At 47.0% G+C, this 22,988-nt stretch overlaps 1 protein-coding gene across 2 annotated transcripts in view; it reads left to right on the top strand.

Moving 5' to 3' along the window:
• LOC135196961 (guanine nucleotide exchange factor subunit Rich-like) overlaps window positions 1-22,988 on the top strand; it is a 387,875-nt gene that overhangs the window by 7,785 nt on the left and 357,102 nt on the right. For both annotated transcript variants that reach the window (XM_064223819.1, XM_064223820.1), the window contains exon 2: window positions 7,421-7,528. In XM_064223819.1, the coding sequence (XP_064079889.1) occupies window positions 7,421-7,528 (108 nt within the window). The remainder of the gene's footprint in view (window positions 1-7,420; window positions 7,529-22,988) is intronic.

Here is a 22,988-nt window from a genome sequence, read left to right as displayed (position 1 = left end):
TTTGCACCGTTTTCTATTAGGCCTTACATAAAGTGTTATACAGGAAAATGTGCACAATATCATGTAGAATACAAAAAAAGAAACCTCATGGTTGTAGCTTTTATCAGTTTTGAAATATTTTCATATAAATCACGATAAATAGAAAAAATTCGACCTTCGGTCAAAACTTTAACGACCAAAATGGTCGAAAACTGCAATTGTAAGCTAAAACACTTACAGTCTAGTAATATTCAATCAATTACCTTCATTTTGCAACAAACAATAAGTCTAGCACAATATTTCGATTTATGGTGAATTTTTGAAAAAACTTTTTACGTCCGTGCGTTATGAATTCATGCATCATTTTGTGATAATATTTTGTCCGTGTTGCTTTGATCGTTTTACAATTCGTTATATACCAAGATCATCGCAATTTAGTGTAGAATACAACGAGAAAAAAATGAACTCATTAGCTTTAACCGTTTTGCTCACAGCGCGATTTGTGTACAATTATATATGAAATTTTTTTGCTGTCGTATACTCCAATTTTGTTCATGCCACTTACCTGACAGATATATATATAGCTGTATTTTCTGAAGTCCGACAGAATTTCAAAACTCGCGGCACACGCAGTGGGCGGCCAGGTGGTAGTACCCATTCCCGCTGCTGGGAGGCGGATATCAGGAACCATTCCCATTTTCTATTCATATTTTTTTCTGTCACCGGTCGGTAAACTACTGTTTACAGACCTCCACCCAGGATTTTTTGGATTTGACTCGCATTTAAGTATCTGATTGACTTTTGGCATTGATTTTGGATTGTTGGATTGGCATACGCGATAGTGGAACCGTTTTTTACTTTGGATTGGCTTTTCTGTAAACGTGATGTCTGGATCAAGTGCAGTGAGTTTCAGAGTGTGTGTGAGGAGTGATTGTAAGGTGAGGCTACCGAAATCATCGGTAGACCCCCACACAGTATGTATGAGTTGTAGGGGGCATATTTGTTTGATGGATGATCGGTGCAATGAATGTGATGGATTGGCCGATGATGATTGGAGGGTGTATGATTCCTATCGGCGCAAATTAGAACGCGATAGGATCAGGAGGTCTTCCTCCAGGAGTGGTTCTACAAAGGTAAGGGTGATAATATTCTCCTGTAATAACACCTGTAGATTTTGCATCTCCTAAACCTGTGTTGCCTTCGGGCCCTGAATCTGTGTCGGGAGAAGGTAATGCTCTCTCTTATTTTGAGTTCTCTACGTACTCTAGAGACCAAAGTGAAAGCCTTGGAAACTGGCTCAGTGCAAGTGCGTGATCGTGCCCCTAGTGTTGTGGAGGGGGCGTCAGATCGGCCCCATAATGCCTCTAGGCCTAGACCGCTATCGGACTCCCAGGAATCAGGGAGGGGGTATGTCGAAAGCCGCAAGAGGGTTACGGGGGCTCCCACCGATCTGGCGTTCCCTTCGGCAGGCCTTGTTGCAAAGTCCCAGGCTGTCAAGGAGCGTGCACGCGCGCATCCTTAAGGACTGCTTTTCGTTCCTCCAAGAAAGCGTTCCTCCCGCGCAAGGGTGGAGCACTCGGAGAGACTCTCGTCCTCTGAAAAGGACGTTTTGTGTTGAGGACGCTTCACGTCCTGTATCGCCGCTTTCTTCGGAGGACGCTTATGACGCTTTCGCCTCAGAAGAGAGGTAAAATCTCATCCGATGAGGACGCTGGGTTGCGCGCACAGGCGCGTATCCTGAGAAGAGGGTAACTGTAACCTGTGAGAAGGAAGGGGCGTCCCCTCGCCCCTGTTCTTCTCGCAGGATCAGCCCTGCTCCCTCTGTTCGTTCCTCTCCAACGAAGAACATTCTTGTGTCCCTTCAGGACCAGCTATCGACGCTTATGGCTCAGAGGACTCGCCAGCAGCAGTCGAGCCTAAGCGGAGGAAGGACCTTAGACTGCCCGTTAAGAGGACAAAGCAGTCTCCTTCTCCCTCTCCTTGCTCGTCTCTTTCGCCGATTGCGTCTCCTTCGGCGATTCACCGATCTCGTTCGCCCGCTAAGAAGACGGGTCGTCAGGACGCTTTCGTTCCCTCTCGACGTCATGGGCAGGCTGCTTGCCGTGATTTTTGGGAGGACGCTCAGGACGCTTTTGAGTGCGATCAGGACGATTTTGAAGACGCTCGGCAGGACGCTTTTCAGGACACTTCTGGGGACTCCGGCCAAGAAGAAGACGTACACCAGGACGTTGGGTTGCGCGCACAGGCGCGTATACCTGAGAAAATGTCTACCCTTTCGTGAGGAAACGTAAGGAGCTTCTCTTGCAAGTGAGGCTGCCTTCGGGCGTCGCTAAGGACACTCATCGCCGTCAGGACGCTCTGCCTCCTTCGAGCGGTAAACGCCACAAAGAAGACAGCCTAGATAAGGCTTCTACCAGTAAACATCGGGGGTCTTTGATTAAGGCAAGACACAATAGACGTACGCCCTCTCCGGAGAGGCGGGCTCCTCTTCCGATTAGAGAAGAAGGAGAGTTGAGTAGTCCTGCTGACTCTGTTGAAGAGGAACAAGTTCCAGCCTGCAGCTCCCAAGTCTCCTTCTTCGCAGTTTTCATCCTCTAAGACTTGTAAGACCCCGGAGTTTGTTGAGATGAAGACTTCGCTCTCTACTAAGCGGGCATTCAAGAAACTCCAAGACTGGATGGAACGAAGGAAGGATCAAGGCAAGACAACTTTCGCCCCTCCTTCCGCTAGACTCAGCGGTAAAGGAGGTATGTGGTATAAAAACCAAAGAAGACGTGGGTGTGAGAATCCTTCTTCAGCACAGGGGATTTCTCCAGCTTAGTGGATTCTCAGAGGAGGTCCCTTTTATCCACTGCTAAAGTGACCTGGACCCCTACGGAGACGGACCATCATTTGAAGGGGCTGCTCCGGACTCTTGAAGTATTCAACCTCCTAGACTGGTGCTTGGGAGTTCTGGATCTGCAATCGAGAAGCCCAGAGTCTCTCAGTCTGCTATCATGCATGGACAAAGCCGTCAGGGATGGATCAGAGGAGCTGGTCTCTCATTTTGGGACGGCCTTCTTGAAGAAGAGAGCTTTGCTGTGTAATTTCACAGCTCGATCAGTTACTCCAGCTCGAAGGCGGAGCTGCTCTTTCTCCTATTACGAACCATCTCTTCCCGCAGACTTTGGTTAAGGACTGGCAAGCAGTTTGCAAGAAAAGGCAACGCAGGGACCTCTTGTTTAGCCCAGTCCTCGAGACGTCCGGCAGTTCCTTCCACATCTTCGGCTTTGTACGACCGCCGAAGAAGGTTAGAACCCTTTCGTGGGGCTCCTACCTCGAGAGCAGCTCCTCGAGGGAGAGACTTGCAAGAGGAAGAGCTTCTTTCAAACCAAAGCCATCCAAGTGAGACGCATGTCCTTCATACACCAGTCGGAGCCAGACTGAAGTTCTTTGCGGGAGCATGAGAGAGAGAGACACGACCCTTGGTCCCTCAAGATCGTGGAGCAGGGGTATAAGATCCCCTTTTTAGATCTTCCTTCTTTTTCTACGACTCCCAGAGACCTTTCTCCAGCCTATCAGGGAGAAAAGAAACGAGTTTTATTCGATCTTCTACAACAAATGATCGAAAAAAGAGCGGTGGAACAAGTCGCGGACCTGGGGTCTCCAGGCTTTTACAACAGGATTTTCCTAGTACCAAAGCAGTCGTCAGGTTGGCGTCCAGTCCTAGATGTAAGCAGGCTCAATCTTTTCGTGGAAAAGACCAAATTCACGATGGAGACGCCTCATTCTGTTCTGGGAGCCTTGAGACCGGGCGACTGGATTGGTGTCCTTAGACCTGCAGGACGCGTACTTTCACATCCTGATCCACCCTCTTTCAAGAAAGTACCTAAGATTCGTCTTGGGCAAAAAAGTGTGGCAGTTCAGAGCTCTTTGTTTCGGCCTGACCACGGCTCCAATGGTGTTCACCGTAGTCATGAAAAATGTGGCGAGGTGGCTACACTCTTCAGGGATAAGAGTTTCCCTTTACCTCGACGACTGGCTTATCAGAGCTTCGTCGAGAGAGAAGTGTCTGAAGGACTTGCAGTCACGTTAGCCCTAGCGAAGTCCCTGGACTTCTTGTCAGCCTCGAAAAGTCGCATCTGACCCGACACAGTCCATCGTGTATCTGGGGATTCAGATGGATTCAGTGCTTTTCGAGCGTTTCGTCCCAGGAACGTCAGCGGCTAGGATTAGAGAAGATCTCGCCTTCTTGGGGAAAGAAACTTGCTCGGCGAGGGAATGGATGAGTCTGCTGGGCACCATTTCATCGCTAGAAAGGTTTGTTTCCTTGGGAAGACTGCACCTCAGACCTCTCCAGTTTTTCCTTGCGGACGAGTGGAAGGTCAAGGACGATCTCAATGCGATCTTGAGAATATCGCATCCAATAAAGAGCTATCTAAGATGGTGGTTCGACCCACAGAAACTACAGGAGGGCTTGTCCCTAAGTCTTCTGAGCCCCGACCTAGTGTTGTTCTCAGACGCTTCCATCGCGGCTGGGGAGCAACACTAGGAGGGGAGGAAGTGTCAGGCTCCTGGAGGGGAACAGGTAGCCTGGCACATAAATGTAAAAGAGCTAGCAGCAATCTTTCTGTCGCTGCAGTTCTTCGAAGGGAGTTTGATGAACAAGATCGTTCAAGTAAACTCCGACAATACCACAAGCACTCGCTTATTTGAAGAATCAGGGAGGAACACACTCCAGAACTTTGTTTCACCTGGCGAAGGAGATTTTGCTGTGGGCGAAAAGAAGAAAGGTTACGATCCTGACGAGGTTCATTGCAGGAGTGCAAAACGTCAGGGGCCGACCTTCTCAGTCGTCGGGAACAAATCCTACCGACGGAATGGACCTCAAACAAAGACGTGTGTCGAGACCTTTGGAGGTAGTGGGGACGTCCTCTGGTCGACTTATTCGCGACGTCGAGGACCAAGAGGCTTCCTCTGTATTGCTCCCCCCCCGGTCCTAGATCCAGAAGCAATCGCTAGTGGACGCGTTGCTATGGAATTGGCCGGGTCTAGATCTGTACGCCTTCCCGCCATTCAAGATCATAGGGGAAGTCATGAGGAAGTTTGCGGCTTCAGACGGGACAAGGTTGACCCTTATTGCCCCGATGTGGGTACCAGCGAGAGAATGGTTCACAGAGGTCATGTCTTTCCTTGTAGACTTTCCAAGGACGTTGCCCTGGAGGAAAGATCTACTCAAACAGCCTCACTTCGAAAGGTATCACCAAAACCTCTCCGCTCTGGGTCTGACTGCGTTCAGACTATCGAAAAGTTGGCCAGAGCGAGAGGTTTTTCGAAAGAGCTGCGAGAGCAATCGCAAATGCAAGACGTGCATCTACAAGAGCTGTATACCAATCGAAGTGGGCTTCCTTCAGGGCATGGTGTAAAAAGGAGGGAGTTTCCTCTTCACGACCTCTGTGAACCAGATAGCCGATTTTCTGCTCTTTCTCAGGAATGTGCAGAAATTAGCAGTCCCTACCATCAAGGGATATAAGAGCATGTTGTCAGCGGTTTTTAGGCACAGAGGCCTGGACCTTTCTGACAACAAAAGACATATATCTCTTAAAATCTTTTGAGACTTTGAAGATTCCCCAAACGAGACCGCCTTCATGGAACCTTGACGTGGTTCTTAGGTCTTAATGTCAAGTCCTTTTGAACCACTTCAAGCAGCGTCTCTTCGAAACTTGACAAGGAAGGCTCTTTTCCTAACTTCTCTGGCGACGACGGCTAAGAGAGTTAGTGAAATACAAGCTTTTAGTAATCTAGTGGGATTCAAAGGAGACAACGCTGTCTGCTCCTTTGAGCCCAACTTTCTTGGCAAAGAATGAAAATCCTTCTAACCCTTGGCCGAAAAGCTTCGAGATCAAGGGTATGTCAAGTCTGGTGGGCCAAGAACCAGAGAGAGCCCCCTGTGCCTGTCAGGGCTCTCAAGTTCTATGTCGATAGAACAAAAGAGGTAAGAGGTCCCTCAGGTAATCTCTGGTGCTCTGTGAAGAGACCAGAGTTACCGTTATCTAATGAATGCTGTTGCTTTCTTTTTGAGGGACGTCATTAAAGAGGCTCATTCATCTTGCCAGAAGACTGATTGAGCCTACTTAGAGTGAAAGCTCACGAAGTTAGAGCTGTCGCTACCTCTCTTGCCTTCCAAAAGAATATGTCAATCAAGGACATTCTTGATGGCACCTTTTGGAGGAGCAACTCTGTCTTTGCCTCACATTACCTAAGGGATGTGAGAACGATTTATGACGACTGTAATTCTCTTGGGCCATACGTTTCTGCAGACACAGCCTTGGGGGCTGGAGGTAGCTCTTTCCCTATCCCTTAGTTAGGTTTAGGTTAGTTTTATTATTATTGTGTTTTTAGGTTGTGGTGTGAGTCTTGTGTGAAGATCTCCATCCCTTAGTTTAGTATTCAAGGGGTCTTTGGATAGTTGGTCAGGTGGGGGTGGTTAGTTGCTTCGTTGCCCTCATATGTATGGCTCTATGGTCTTGTCACGTTGATGTCACGTCCCTGTTGACAGATCATCCAGAGCGTACCAGCACTACAGGTCTTCACCGGGCTGGCACTCTGATTAAGCAAAAGCAGGCTTAAGTGACAGTAATCACATAGTCTACTTTGCTAAAGGTGAGAAACCAAGATATACATCATCTACTTAATTTAAGTTTCCTAAAAATCCTATTCTGTCTCTCCCCACCATCCGAAGGTGGGATTCAGCTATATATATATCTGTCAGGTAAGTGGCATGAACAAAATGTTATTGTTATAATACAATTAAGTTTGTTCATACTTACCTGGCAGATATATATAATTAAATAGTGCCCACCCTCCTCCCCTCAGGAGACAGGGGCATTAATAAAATATGAATAGAAAATGGGGAATGGTTCCTGATATCCGCCTCCCAGCGGCGGGAATGGGTACTACCACCCTTGGACCGCCCACTGCGTGTTCCGCCGGAGGTTTTTGAAATTCTGTCGGACTTCAGAAAATACAGCTATATATATATATCTGCCAGGTAAGTATGAACAAACTTAATTGTATTATAACAATAACATATTTTTATATGATAATGATATTTTTTTCATTTCTGATGGTTGCATACTAAACGTCAGTTAATGATAAAAAAAAGGAGCCCAAAATGAACTCTTAATCTTAAAAGCTAAGCGTGCTGTGATTTTTCGAAAAAAAAAAATTTCGGCTTCGGCACTAACCCTGAACGCCGCCGGCATACAACAGACACTTTTGTAAATAGAGGCTCGGCGTTTAAGGGCTAGCTGTTTTGCTGTTTACTCATGTTTTCCTCCACCCCAGAAAATGACAAATGTTGTCTACTATTTAAGAGTCAATGCTTTGGGTATAGCACAGTACACGATACATATGCTGTTAATTTTTTATTGCAATATCTAATTTCAGTTTGTATTTACAGCCATGTGTTCCTGTGGTTGTCCATCGACGATCTGATGAGTCAGTCGAGAAACTGGGGACCAACCTATTTTTAGAATGGAGACCAGACTCATCAATGATAGTTGTTGCAGTAAGTTAATTGTTAATTCAAGTTTGTCTCAATTGAATGAGAAAGTGGATACAGAGTATACAGATTTGATTATATATATATTTGTTATAGGTTTTAGTTTTGCTTTGACTCAGTTTACAGTAAACCAATGAGTTGTGATATTTTGGGTAAATTAACATTGACTTCTTGAGTACAGCCTACTGTACAGTAATACCTTTTATATCCACATTTGTATTCCCCTTACATTGATGATATTAGCAAGGATTGCAGCATCCTAATGTAAAAACTGTATACAGTAATATAGTAGTACCTTAGACTTTAAATTTAATCTGTTCCAGAAGGCTGTTTGAAATACAATTTGTTCGAAATATGAAACAAATATCCCCATAAGAAATAAAGGGTATTAGGATAATTCGTTCCAGCCAACCCAAAAAGTCCCCCTTTTCACATTTGTTTCTATTATATTAATGTGTTCAAAAGTTAAATTAAGACTAAAATAATAAAATAGTATGTTATATGAAGTAAAATTTTCAAAAAAAATTTTGTTTCTGTGTATGATTTATGAACTATTTGGTGAAAATGGCGCATGGCTGGCTGGCGGATGGAGGGAGGAGAGACAGGAACCCATTGAGGGAACCGAAATGGTTGCAGTAGGCAAAGGTTGATAACAAAATCAATTTTATTCACATTTTACAAGGATAATCAAAGGAATCAAGAGTGTGTGTGTGTGTCCGATTGTGTCCGTGTGAGAGAGAGAGTAATTAGTGTGTATGATTGTTGACGTGTTTACACTTCAATCTTAAGTGCAGGAAAGAGATTAATTATGCCACAATACATCAACTTCCTGTTGGAAAATGGCTAATTGAAAATAAACATGAAGATTTTGCAAACAAAGAAAGAATGTAAGTAAAGGAAAGAGATTTAATAACCTTTCACAAGGAAGTTATTTAAACAAACAATCGAAAGAACCCTGAAGCTGAACTTGGTTGCATTATGTTTATTATGGAGCCGAGTTACTTTTACAGTGGTAAAAAATTGTAAAAGCATTTGTCACTAGATAGGTATTTTACCGTAACAAAAGGAAGTGATTTGGGCAAATTGAGGGTAAGTGAAAGAAACGGGCAAATAATCATCACAGCCCCTGGTGAGTCAGTAGGAAGCAGACCCCCTCCCCCCCTTCCCTCTCCTCTCCTGTCTATCATTTCACTCAGCGCACCGAACACTGGCTCAAGTACTAATACTTTTTTTATTATTATTGTTACTGTATTGCATTCAATTGTTTTTATGTTTTATTATGTTAAATTTATTGTGAAAAAGGATTTTGACGTAAGGAAAAATCTATTTCTGGGCGATTGGCTCGTGTCGCCAGCGAAATATCCTTTAATCTATTATTTCTAGGGTAAATGTACTAACACATACCCAGAGAATAAATAAAAATAAAGAGAAAGGTCAGTACAACTGACTCGCTCACCCACTAGGAGGGTGTCGGTATGAACACTAGGCGAGTGAGACCACTACCACGAGCCAAATGCCAATAGAAATCTCCCACTACAAAACCCTCCAAGAGGGGAGCCGTCCCACAGAGGGAGCAGCTCGTACTACTACTACGCCATCCCATGCTTGCGACTGCTGCGCCTCTAGTGGCCATCCTGAAGTTAGCAGACAATCTTGAGCGAAGGGATGGGGTAGGGGGGGTATTTCGCTGGCGACACGAGCCAATCGCCCATAAATAGATTTTTCCTTACATTCAAATCCTTTTTCTGGGCTCAGCTCGTGTCGCTTGCGCGAAATCGTACCAGAGAAACAGCACAAGATTGTACAAAGTAAACAAAATATAATAAACAAAAAAAATAGGTCCTCAACAATAAAAGATACAAAATAAAAGAATGAATATAATTGCTAAAAAGATACAAGTACACATAAACAATCAGAAATATGCTTAAATTACCCTTAATTCTAATTATGTTAATAATAGAAGGTAATTTACATAAATACAAATAGGTACAATGTTACCTATCATAATAAATCTGTGTAACAACATGTATCAAAAAATAGAAGTAGCAATTAGTATAAATTTATATAAATATTTGATCAATGATAAAATAATATATCTTAGGAATGTATATGACTTAATATAACAAAACCCGTAACCATTGTACTGAGATGTATCCCTAGCATAAAAATAAGGGGATAACATCTATGAGATCATTATGTTAATTAGAATTGAGTGTCCCTTACCAGACAAAAGAAAAGGGGCACTATACAATCATAAAGCAGCTAAGACACAAGGTGATATTAATGAACAAGGCAGGAATAGACGAACTGTTGGGTGAGGCAGGTAGAAAGGAGGACTGAATCTTCTACTATAATCTAGGCAGAGTCAGGGAAACTATGTTACCGCTGCTACTGCTGAAAATTTTCAGAGCTTCCAAGGACTTAAGGTAGTGACGTTTGAAACACTGTCGGCGATTTCCATCCGGTATACTTCTTTAAATCAGCAAAATTCATATGTTGGAAGTAATTAATTGAGGTGGCCACTGCCCTGACATCATGTGCTTTTGGAAAGGAGTCAGGATTGGCTTGTTTGATAAAGTACAGGATTTGTTGCCTGATGCCTTTATGGGATAAAGTGCCACCTTTTTCCCTCCTAAAGAGGGGTCCCGATGAGGAAGAGAGGTCCTGGATAGAAAAGGCTCGCAAGGTTGAAACCGGGCAAAGGGAAACATCTTGTGGAAGGGGTAGTACCTTCCAAGGTTCCACCTCATCAAAGGATCTTCATTCTTTGCTAAAAAGCTACGTTCTGGAGAAAGTAGCACTTCCCCTGAGGGAAGGAATTGAACATGATCCGGATCTCTGGATAAAGCCGACAGTTCTGAAATTCTTGCTCCTGAAGCTAGACTAACAAAAACAGCGTTTTTCTTAGGAGCATCATAAACGAGCATGTGTCATTATCGGTTTCGGAAGCCAGTTTTAGAACATCGTTTAAGAAACCATGAAACTGACGTAGGCCTGACGAGGGCCTAAGTCTAGCACATGCTTTAGGAATAGACGGAGAAATAGGTATCTGTCAAGTCTATGTTAATCCAAATTGAAATATCTTTTTTTTTTTTTCAATGCTGACTTGTTTGCGTAATCGTGCTAGCTGCTAAAACCCTTTTCAAATAAAGATCTGAAAAAGGAAATAGCAGAATTAACTGTCATGATTCTGATATCTGACTCTCTCAGAAGATTGCTAACTTTTTGACGGCAGCATCATACTGCCTCAAAGTGAATCCTTTTATCGGATTCCAGGAAAGAATATTCTGAGGGTCAATATTCGCATCTCTTTTTGCCGCAAACTTCATGAAATCCATAAAGTTAGGGTTTTGAGAATCCCTGAGGAAGCGAACACAGTCTTCGTTTGTACTGACTGGGAGAGCTTGGGATGGGGATCCGAAGGGGACGAAGGCCCAGTTCCAGGATCAGAGGATACCAGTTGCTCTTCGGCCAGTCTGGGGCTACTAGAGCCACTTGACCCCTGAATGTCCTGAGTTTGTCTAAAACCTTCATAAGGAGATTCACTGGGGGGAAGATGTAAATCCTCTCCCAGTTGTTCCAGTCCAGAGCCAGGGCGTCCGTGGCGTAGCCAGAGGGTCCAGGTTGTGGGGCTACATAACACGGTAGTTTTGTGGTTCGCCTGTGAAGCGAAAAGATCCACCTGTAGGCCTGGGACTCTTCGAAGGATCCATTGGAACGAACTCTCGTCTAGAGACCATTCCGATTCTAGGGGGACTGATCGGGATAGGGCGTCTGCTATGACGTTTCTTACTCCAGCTATGTGGGTGGAGGAAAGATGCCAACTGAATTTGTCTGCAGGAGAAGATGGCTATCATGACGTGATTTAGAATGACGTGACTTGGAGCCTCCTCTTTTTATGCAATGTACTACCACTGCGCTGTCCAAGAACTAGCTTTATGTGGGAGTACTTTGGTGGGCGTAATCTTTTCAGAGTCAAGAAGACTGCCATTGCCTCCAGTACGTTTATAAGGGAACTGACGGAATGGGGTGACCAGATTCCTTGCACCTTTTTGACTTGGGAGTACCCTCCCCCAGCCGCTTAAAGACGGCGTCTGTGTGGATGGTAATCCCTGGTGGAGGGAACTGAGAGGGCTGACACTGACAGATTCTGACTTTTGCCCACGGACCGAAGCCGGTTCTTTTAGAATCAGAGGTACTGAGGATAGCTTGTCCCTGGACCTGACATTTCGCTCGAGAGCGCCAGATCCTGGTTAGATCTTTCAAGTTTGGCTTCATTAAGATGTTCGTTACTGAAGCAAACTGGAGAGAGCCGAGGATCCTTTCCTGAGCTCTCCTTGATTCTATAGTTTGTGACTCAGAAATTGCTTGACTGACTTCGCATTTCTTTCCTTTTGGTGGATGGAATCGACAGAGTGTGTGAGGATAGATTCCATTGAATGCCTAGCCACTGAAAGTTTGACTCTGGGGTGAGTCTGGACTTGGATCTGTTTATCTTGAATCTAGATATTCTAGGAAATGGATCACTTTTCAGTGTGGCGTTGTTGCATTCTTCGACTGATGGGGCCAGATCAACCAATCGTCGAGATACGCTACTACCATAATCCCTTGAGCTCTGAGCTGTTGCACTACTACTTCCGCTAGCTTCGTGAACACCCTGGGTGCCACGTGAGTCCCGAACGGAACTACTTTGAAGGAGAACGTCTGGTCCATATCTTGAATCCCAGATACGGACGGAAGTGTCTTGCAATAGGGATATGAATAGTAGGCGTCGTAAGATCGATAGAGGTGGTGACGGCCCCACGGGAAAGTAAGGTTCCGCACCTGTGAGATCGTGAGCATCTGAACTTGTCGCAGCGTATGGCTAAGTTTAAGCGGGACAAGTCTAAGATTACCCCCTTCTTTTGTTTGAGCCTTTCTTCGGGACGCTGAACAAGCGACCCTGAAACTTTAATCTCTGACTTTGACTATAGCTCCTTCCTGAAGGAGATCCTTTGTTTGCGTATTCTGTCAATTCCTTGGAAGGAACTTGCGGAAAGGTCTGCTGGAGGTGGGGGGTTCGTCAACCAGCTCCAACCCAGCCCTTTTGACCACTATGCTCTGCGCCCCACTGGCTGGAAGTTCCACCGTGGCGAAAGTGAAACAGCTCCCTCCTACCTGAAGTTCCTCATTGGTTCTGGAACCCCCTCGACCTCCTATGAAGTGCTTTCCCCTATTGAAGGGCCTCCCCGATCCTCTCCCACGAAGGACGCTTACCTCTGCCTCCCTTGTTCGAGCGGTCATACTTCTGAGAAGCTTGACTCTCGAAGGCTGGATTGTAAGCTGGAGAGATGGCGTATGAGGTGGAGGGTTGAGGCTGAGGGGATATCACATAAATAGCTGTGATTGACATTTAGACGTGGAGGGCTGAGCTGTCTGCACTACGGCACTGTAGGAAACTTGTTGAGAGAAGCGCGGCTGCTTCTTGTGGTAAGGCTGGAAAACGTCTAGGTTTCTTTTGTCCCCTTACCTTTTGGTGTCAAGTCTTGCCTTCTCCTAGCCGAAAGACCCCAAACGTCCTTAAGGCTTTGGTTCAACCTCGTAGCTTCCGCTTGTACTTCCCTTTACCATAGCTCTGGAAGAGATCTGCGCCCCAGATGTTGGGAAGAAACAAAAGTAGCCTATTCGGTTCATGCCGATGGTTGCCTCTAGCAATACATGCCTTTCTACAATTTGTTCTAGCCGTGGCAAACTCGAACATGTCTGACTGCACCGTTTGAGTCAGGGCTTTGGTCATAAGCTTAAAAATTGGCTCTGAACCATAAGCCATGGTTGCTACTCGGACATAGCCATCAGGTTGATTGACCTGGCTAGTCGTTTTTTCGAGTCAAACTCCGCTTAATAAGACTATCAGGGAGTCTGGGCAGCTTTTACCAAAACCAAATGCTCCATAGCACAGTCAGGTTTGAGTTTGCCGGCTGTGAAGGTGTTAAGGCAAGTCCTCCCATAATTCTCCAAATTGACGGGAGCAACGGAGAAGAAGGGGGGTCTGCTTCTTCAGCTGAGGCATGGTTCTCCTTTCTGAGTGCTGAGATGGTCGACCTCGCTATCTTGGTAAGGAAAGGAAGGCGGGGTACCTTCGTCCATCGTGAAAATGGTAAAAGGGACTCTTGATGGTTGAATCTTAGTATTTTGAGCAGTCCCATGTCGTCTAGACATCTAAGCCATTCTCGTTGGGCTTTGGTCCCGAGAATAGAGGACTGTCTCCTTTGGTACCCTGTCATCTCTAACCCATAGCCGCAGGCGTGAGCCTAGCGTAACCTATGAAGGGAGGCCGTAGGCCTTCCGGTAGAACTCGAAGTCCTCTATTCTTCGAGTTCCGAACTCCGGTATGGAGATGAGACCATCTTGGAAGGGAGCGTAAGACGCCACTCTCCAAGGATTATTCATGGAGGGAAAGCGGGCAGCGAGTCATACGGGGGAAGCTGAGATCCGCTAGTATTAGAGGTTGAGGGAGAGGCCAAGAGGGGCTTCTCTTAGGCCGGCTATAATCGTGTCCTGAGAAGTTATCCTGTCCGACAGGCGAGATTCATATGCTCCATACTTGTCTTAAGGGAGCCTACCAGTCAACCACCTGTTGTAACAGGCCAGCGCTGTGTCAGAGCCGGAGCTGCTGCGGAGTGGAGGGGAGACTTTGAATAGGCACCAAAGGTAGTGGAACTGGTGATACTGCCGGGTACGGGATTTCTCCTTAGGCCTTACTTTTCGAGGACGTTGAGCCGGAGCTAGACCCTTTAGACTTGTCTGGGCCGGGATTACGAGCCGGAGACTTACGCGAAGAAGAAGACGAGGACGTCTTCTTCGAGGACGATGAGTCCTAGTCAAGGTCATATGCTTAGACTTGATCTTTAGGCCTAACCGAAGCCTCTGGAGGAGTATATAACTCAGCACCCCACCGTAAAGCCTGGAAGGATGGTGAAGTTGCAGGGGTAGAAGAAACAGTCCAATCCCAAGGGGGGACCCTTGGGTACCTGCATTACTTACCTCGACCAACAGGTTGTCTATACCTACCATAGGTTCAACATTTATATCCAGGGTGCGACATTCGTGAGATATCCTGGTCTGTTCAGTTAAGGAGGCCGCCAGCTGTTGTTGGATAAAGGCAATAGAAGGGTCTGCCTCTGCCGGGTCGACGTACCCAGTCGTCTTGCCCCGGGGAAGATTAACAGAGCTAAACGCTTCTCCAGTATGTAGGGCTGACCCTTGGCGGCGTTCTTGCCAAAACCTCCGACCCAGGCCCGCAGGGTAGCCAATGCCGTATCTCTACAGCCGGAGCTGTAATAGAGGGTATATTTTAGATTTTAAGAATCACTTAAAACTAAAAACTTAGAATATAACTTAAACTAGATGCCTAAGTTAGAATAATGATGAAAACTTAAGTACTAAAGAGCAGACGGCATGCGGAGATGGAATACTACGGCCCTTCCAAAAGCGGCTCACCAGATCATAAAAAACATGGTACACGTTTCATGGTACCCAGACCTGGATGTCCCCGTGCGGAGTCGCGCATGGAGCATGGACCGGCAAACTTTTCGTGTCCACAGGGGTCTTGAAGTGTAGCGGAACATCCCGGATGCTCACAGTTGGTGGCCTGTAAGTGGGAAGACACATGAGTATCTTAAAGGGGTAACACTACAGACTAAGGACAAAAAAGAACTCCGTTACGAGGCGGAGCTCGGGAAAAAATTTGGGCATAGCCCCTCCCTGCATGCCTGAATAGGTATAATCCCGGGAGAGATCCGGTAAAATATGAAGGGAGGGGCGGGATGGTTTAAGAAACTTAAGATAAACTTAAAGATAACTTAAACCTACATGCAAGTGAACCGGACTAGGTCCAGTGAGCGGAGTGTAGTACTCGCAATGCGGTACGGTTAGTAAAAGACCTACTGTATGCTCCGGCCCAACACGGTGGACTATACCCTTCCGCTGGATACCAGGGACTCCGATAGGGAGGAGCTCTAGTAAGGGGAGGGAAGGGCGAGATGACATACAGACCTCGCGCTAACCCGGAGCGACAAGGCAGTAACGGAGGGGGGAAGGCCAGAGCCCCCACCCCACAAGTACCACCCGGCCGAGGCCGAGAAGCGGAGAGGTCGGAAACCAGTCAGGGACTGTCGGACTCCCAGGCCCCTCCTGGTGGAGGGGAGGGGGAGGCAGGCTCGGGCATGCTGGGTGAGCAAAGGACAGACCGACCCACCCCTTCCCGGGGGACTCTATGGGAGAGCGGGGAGAGGGGGAGGGGGACTGGTAGGCGACTGGCTAACTCGCGATCACGTAGTGACCACAGGCGGTAACGTACCAAGCCTAGGCCAACCAACTGATCAGATAGAAGCTATCGGGAAGCAACTAGAACTGAAAAGCGGTAGCATATAGGCCCATAGGGCTATAACCAACTGATCAGAGGGAAGCTATGAGGAAGCGACCGAGCTGATCAACCGGGGTATACTAGGCTCAACAAGCCCATTGACCTAGCTAAGCCAGACGCCAACTAAAACTAACAATAACAAAACATATAAATATAAAATATAATAAAATGAAAGAGAGAAGGTAAAATAGCAGGAGAAAAAATCCAGGATGTACGACTAGCCCGAAGGCAAGTCTACCACTCAAAGTAGTCAGGGCCGATACTAAGAACTAGACTAGGGTCTGGATGGAAAAAGCCTACATAAGGTGAAATACATACTTGTATAACAACTGAGTAGACCTAAATAACACGGATAATGTAAATAGAGCGTAGAATAATAAGGGATGTTCTAGGTATGGAGACCAAGAACGAACCCAGCTCGGCAGGACCATGCTGCCATGCTTCCCAGCCCCCGAGAACGTATCTATACCTAAAAAACGGCAATACTGTCTAGGGGACGGAAAAAAAAACTCGCTAACCGTAAATACGAGTACTTAACTTAGCTGCTGCAATAGCTACACGCTCCATTATCGAAAATCCGAAAGAAAAGGCACGAAATCACCAGAGAGAAAAATAACACGTGCGACTCGTGTGAGCTAACTGAAAAGGATGGCCCACTAGAGCGCAGCAGTCGCAAGCATGGGATGGCGTAGAGTAGTACGAGCTGCTCCCTCTGTGGGACGGCTCCCCTCTTGGGGGTTTTGTAGTGGGAGATTTTCTATTGCATTTGGCTCGTGGTAGTGGTCTCCACTAGCCTAGTGTTCATACCGACACCCTCCTAGTGGGTGAGCGAGTCAGTTGTACTTGACCTTTCTCTTTTATTTTTATTTATTCTCTGGTATGTGTTAGTACATTACCCTAGAAATAATAGATTAAAGGATATTTCGCGCAAGCGACACGAGCTGAGCCCAGAAATAAAATTTTATTTAATGGGAGTTGGTACTGCTTTTACGTACTTATGTAAGTAAAGTTTTTACTGTCTCTTCTTCTCTCCTCAGTGATGTAATGATTCATGACCCACAATAACTTAAAATCTTTCATTGATTTTCCCTCAAAAATATACAGTGGGCCCACCGTATTCGTGTTCTCCGGATTCGCGGACTCACACATTCGCGGATTTCTCTCGGGAACATTTTCCCGCATTATTCGCGGAAAATTCGCGCATTTGCGTATTTTTCCATGAGAAATATCCACAAATTCTGTTTTGTTTCATGAAACTTACCTGTCAGATATAAGATTATAGCTGTATTTTTCCGAATCCGACAGAAATTAAAACACTTACGACACAGGCAGTGGGAGTCAGGTGGTTAGTACCCATTCCGCCGCTGGAGGGCGGGGGTATCAGGGAAACCATTCCCATTTTCTATTCATAATTTTTCTGTCGCCGTTTGCTGGAAACACCTGTTTGCAGCACCTCCGTCAGATTTTGGAAACTTACTAGCTACTTGAGTATACCCTTTTGGTTTTTTCTGTATCTGAAATCAGGATCGGTGGCTTGGCCACACAGTGACTTTGGATTGATTTTGATTTTGGTATTGATTTTTCTTGATCAAGATGTCAGGGTCTAGTTTCAACTAGCGCTAGATTTTGTTCTATGTCCGATGTAGAGGTAGGCTACTGAAAGCTTCAGTAGACCCACATTCTGTTGTAAGTTTGCAGGGAATGAATGTACGTTTGAAAGTCATTGTAATAGAGTGTGAAAGATAACAGAGTCTGAGTGGGGAAGGCGTATGGAAACCTATCTTAAGAAACTTGAGCGAGATAGGGTTAAGGGAGGTCTTCCTCAGGGAGTGTTTCAGGTAGGCAGATTTTAATGATTCTCCTGGTAAAAACCATCCTTCTGTAGTTTATGCTCCTACCCTGTAGGTGTTTTCCTCGGCCCTGAAACAGTGTCGGTAGAAGGTAATACTTTATGCTAATTCTTGAATCGATTCGTAACTTAGAATCAAAAGTGGTTAGCTCTGGAGAGCAAAAAGTGAAGAGAAGTGCAGGTGAAAGCCCCTTGTAGTGGAGGGTGCGTCAGATCGGCCTCATCCACTCTAGACCTAGACCTCTGCTTGACTCCCAGGTTACGGGGAGAGAGCATTTGTCAAAAGTCAAAGGAGGGTTCGAGGAACCCCCACCGAGTGGCGTGCCTTCGGCAGCTTCTGACGAACCTACCAGACTGCCAAGGAGCGTGCGCGTGCACGTCTTCTCAGGAGTGCTTTCTTCTTCGGAAGCTTCCTCCCCGCGCAAGGGGTGGGAGTTCTCATGCCGCATCACGTCCGCTGAAAAGGACGGCTCATGTTCGGGACGCTTCACGTCCAAGTGTTCTCCGCAAACTTTGCTCTTCGCCTGATAGTGCGTTTGCTGCTTTTCCTCCGCAGAAGAAGCGTAAGGGATTCTTCGGAGGCGAAGCTTTCTAGATGTTCTTTTCGAGCGCCGCAGTCGCTCTAAGGTGCGTGAAGTGGCGGTTCCTGGGAGTAGGAAGAAGGCGTCCCCTCGCCACTCGCCTGCTCACAGGATCAGCCCCTCCCAGAAAAAGGAGGCTTCACCTACAAGCAAGATTCTCCAGTCTCTTCAGCAGCAACTTCGAGATGTATTTCTTCGAGAGAGACTGTTCCACGTCGCCGTAAGAAGGATGACAATCTTCCTGTGAAGAGGTCGAGGCGTTTCTCCCTCTCCCTCCTCGCTCGTCTCTCTCTCCGTTTGAGTCTCCCTCTAGAGTTCGTTCTGCTCCCCAGCAACTTTCTAGAGGAGGTGAGAAATTCGTTTCTCGCTCTCGAGAAGAGGTTGTATCCGCTACTACGAAACTTGTAGATAGGAAGTGCGTTTCTTTAGATGCCGAGCGCGTTTTCTGTGAAAGTCAAAGCGCGCTTCAGTGGACGCCGAGCGTGATTCGGTACAAAGTTAAGCGAGCGCCAGGGACGCGGCGGCGCTGCGCCAGGGGCGGCGCAGGTGTACACCTGTTGCTGTCGAGCGCGCTTCAAGTCGGCGCCAGTAGATTGGCTTTGGCCGCCCAAGCGCTCCACCTATGGACGTCAGTTTACCACCTGCCGCAAGTGGAAGCGGAACTCTTCCTGTTCGCCGCTCTTTCTCTTTGAGAAAGCTCGTGACTCTTCCTTACTTCCTCCGACTTCTCCCAGTTGTCTGAAGAGAAAATTAGTGACGCTTTCGTTGAAGTGGACGAAGAACAGCAGTTGGCTTGTCTCGACGGACTACAAGGTTTTGACTCGTCTTGCTACGTCAGTCTTTGCAGACACTTTCCAGCTGAAGCTCCACGTACTCTCCCTCTCAGTTTTCGTCATCCAAAGCTACTAAGATCTCGGGCTTTGTGAAAATGAAGAAGTCGCTTTCTACGAAGCAAGCTTTTCGCAAGGTCCATGATTGGATGGAAAAGAGGAAAGCTTCAGGCAAGACTTCTTTCGCTTTACCACCTTCAAGACTTTGTGGCAAAGCTGGTATGTGGTACTGAGACGGGAGAAAAACGTCGGAGTTAAGCTTCCAGCCTCGGCTCAAGGAGACTTTGGTAGTATTGTGGATTGCCGCCAGAAGATCTTTTCTGCTTTCCTTCCAAAGTCTCTTGGACGCATAGTGACTAGACTTTCACCTTAAAGGCCTCTTCAGGACACTAGAGGTCTTTAATTTTCTGACTGGTGTCCTAGGAGTTTTGGATGCCAGGTCCAGGAGTTCTGATTCCATCAGTCAAGGGGGAGCTGTCCAGTGTATTGTCTTGCATGGAACAAGGCTGTCAGGGATGGGGTTCTGAGGAATTGGCTGCTCATTTCAGCATGGGACTGCTTAAGAAGATAGCACTCTTTTGCAATTTTACTGCAAAGTCGGTCTCGCCAGCGCAAAAAGCGGATCTTCTTTTCGCGCCTTTCTCAGAACATCTCTTCCCCCAGTCTATGGTAAAGGACATAGCTGCCAGTCTCCAGGAGAAAGCAACCCAAGACCTTCTGGCGCAGTCTTCTAGGAAGCCTACAACTACTTCGTCTTCTGGGTCCTCTGCTTTGAAGAAATCGAAGCCCTTTCGATCTGCTTCTTCCTCGAAGCCAGCCCCTCAGAGGAAGAGGCTTTTTCAGAGGCAAGACCCCCGCTCCTTCTAAGAGCAAGGAAGTAAGAGGGAGTCCTCAGCCCACCGGTAGGAGCCAGGAACTTCTACATTTTGCGAGAGCCTGGGAAGAGAGAGGTGCCGACCGCTTGTCTTTCTGGACATCGTCAAGAAGGGGTACAGAATTCCTTTCCTGAAGTTACCCCCGCTGTCTTCGACACCAAAGGATTTGTCTCCTTCGTAGAGAGAAAACGGAAAGTGCTTCACGATCTACTAGATCAAATGATCGAGAAGCAGGCGGTGGAACAGGTCTTCGACCGGAGTTCTCCAGGGTTTTACAACCGTCTGTTCCTAGTGCCGAAAGCAGTCAGGGGGGTGGCACCCATTCTGGATGTCAGCAGTCTAAATCGCTTCGTTACCAAGCAGAAGTTCAAGATGGAGACCACCTCAATCCGTGCTTGCAGCCTTAAGACCGGGGGATTGGATGGTCTCATTAGAAAAATACCTGCGGTTTGTCCTGTAAAGGAAGGTATTCCAGTTCAGGGCACTCTGCTTCGGTCTCAGCACGGCGCCGATGGTGTTCACCGTTCTTATGAAGAACGTTGCGAGGTGGCTCCATCTTGCGGAAATAAGGATCTCTCTCTACCTAGACGACTTGGCTTATTCGAGCCTCATCGCAAGACCGGTGTCTGAAGGACCTTCACACGTACTTTGTTGTTAGCAAGGTCCCTGGGGACTTCTGGTGAATCTCGAAAAGTCGCATCTGACTCCTTCTCAATCCTTAGTCTATCTGGGGATTCAGATGGACTCAGTGGCTTTTCGGGCTTTTCCGTCCCAGGGGTACAACTTCAATGCCTAGACAAAGTGTCAGCCTTTCTATGGAAGGAAACATGCTCGGTGAGGGAATGGATGAGTCTGCTGGGGACCATTTCCTCACTGGAAGAAGTTTTTGTTTCTTTGGGAGGTTGCACCTCCGACCACTTCAGTTCTTCCTCTCGAGCAATTGGTCATGCAAACAGGATCTAGAAGAGGTCTTGTTTTTGACGGAAGAAGTGAAAAAGCACCTCAAATGGTGGTGGATGGTTGGATCCAAAGAAGCTTGCGGAAGGACTTTCGCTCAAGCTTCGGAATCCCCGACCCTAGTGTTTGTTTTCTCCGACGCGTCCTCCACAGGTCGGGAGCAACACTGGGAGGGAGAGAAGTGTTAGGCACCTGGAGAGGGGAACAGGTGTCCTGGCACATCAATCTAAAAGAACTTTCAGCGATTTACCTTGCTCTAAGGTTCTTCCAAGAGGAAGTCTCCAACAAAGTGGTTCAGATAAACTCAGACAACACAAAGCCCTGGCATACCTCAGGAAACAGGGGGGAACTCACTCTCCTTCTCTGTTCGCCATCGCGAAGAATATCCTGATTTGGGCGAAGTCGCAAAACGTCACGATTCTGACAAGATTCGTGTCAGGCGTGGAAAACGTGCGAGCGGACCTTCTCAGTCGGCAAGGACAGCTTCTGCCGACGGAATGGACCCTTCATCAGGAGGTATGCCAGGCGCTATGGAAGCTGTGGGGACGTCCTCATGTGGGACGTTTTCGCAACTTCCCGAACGAAGAGACTTCCGCTTTATTGGCTCCCCAGTTCTGGACCCGGGAGCAGTGGCAGTAGTCGCCCTCTGTGGAATTGGTCGGGACTAGACATTTACGCTTTTTCCCCATCAAAATCCTCGGGGAAGTGATGAGGAAGTTCGCTGCATCAGAGGGAGCGAGGACTGACCCATCACCCCGCCCCCTTCTGGCCAGCGGTCGACTGGTTCACGGAGGTGATGTCCTTCCTGGTAGACTTTCCAAGGACTCTGCCCTAAGGAAAGATCTACTCAGACAGCCCCACTTCGAGAGGTTACCTACAAAAACTCCTCCCCGCTCTGAGTCTGAGCTGGCGTTCAGGACTATCAAGAAGTTGGCCAGAGCGAGGGGTTTTTCAAGACCTGTGGCAACGGCGATTGCCACCGCAAGGAGGCCCTCCTCAATCGCAGTTTACCAATCGAAGTGGGCTGTCTTTAGAAGTTGGTGCAGAAAGAAGGGCATTTCCTCCACCTCAACCTCTGTGAGCCAGATAGCAGATTTCCTTCTTCACCTTAGGAAAGAAGTGAAACTAGCCGTTCCCACGATTAAAGGCTACAGAAGCGTGCTTTTGTGGTCTTCAGGCATAGAGGACTCGACTTAGCGAATGACAGAGACATTCATGATCTCATTAGATCATTTGAGACTGTGAAAGTTCTCCAACCGAAAGTACCATCGTGGAACTTAGACGTGGGTACTTAAGTTCTCATGTCGAGTCAATTTGAACCGCTCCATTTAGCTTCGGTTAGGAAATCTTACTAAGAAGACCATTTCCTAAACTGCTTCTGGCGACGGCAAAGAGAGGGTTAGCGAAATACAGGTCATAAGCAAGCCACATGGGTTCAAGGATCATAGTGCAGTTTGTTCCTTAAGTCCTACGTTCTTAGCAAAGAACGAGAACCCTTCCAACCCTTGGCCGAGGACGTTTGAGATCAAAGGGTTGTCGAGCTAGTGGGACCTGAAGCTGAGAGAGTCCTGTGTCCTGTCAGGGCTCTCAAGTTTTATTTGCAGAAAACCAGAGCATGCAGAGGCTCTTCAGAGAACTTGTGGTGCTCTGTGAAAGAAATCCGGATCTTCGATGTCGAAGAACGCACAGGCGTTCTTCTTAAGAAGTACGGTTAAGGAAGCCCATGAAAAGTGTAGTGAAAGTGACATGGAGCTTCTAAAAAAGAAAGACCACGAGTTGTGGGCTATTGCTACTTCGGTGGCTTTTCACAAGAATATGGCAATCAAAGATATTTTGGGCATCACTTATTGGCGAAGCAATTCGGTGTTCGCTTCACACTACCTGCGGGAGGTGAAAGCAACATACGAAAATTGTTACTCGCTCGGACCATACGTCGCTGCAGACACTGTTTTGGGGGCAGGAGGTAGCGC

Source organism: Macrobrachium nipponense, chromosome 18 (genome assembly GCF_015104395.2).
Source record: "Macrobrachium nipponense isolate FS-2020 chromosome 18, ASM1510439v2, whole genome shotgun sequence".
Classification (NCBI taxonomy): Eukaryota; Metazoa; Arthropoda; class Malacostraca; order Decapoda; family Palaemonidae; genus Macrobrachium; species Macrobrachium nipponense.
Note: the sequence above shows the minus strand (reverse complement) of the source record. Positions and strands in the feature narration are given on the sequence as shown.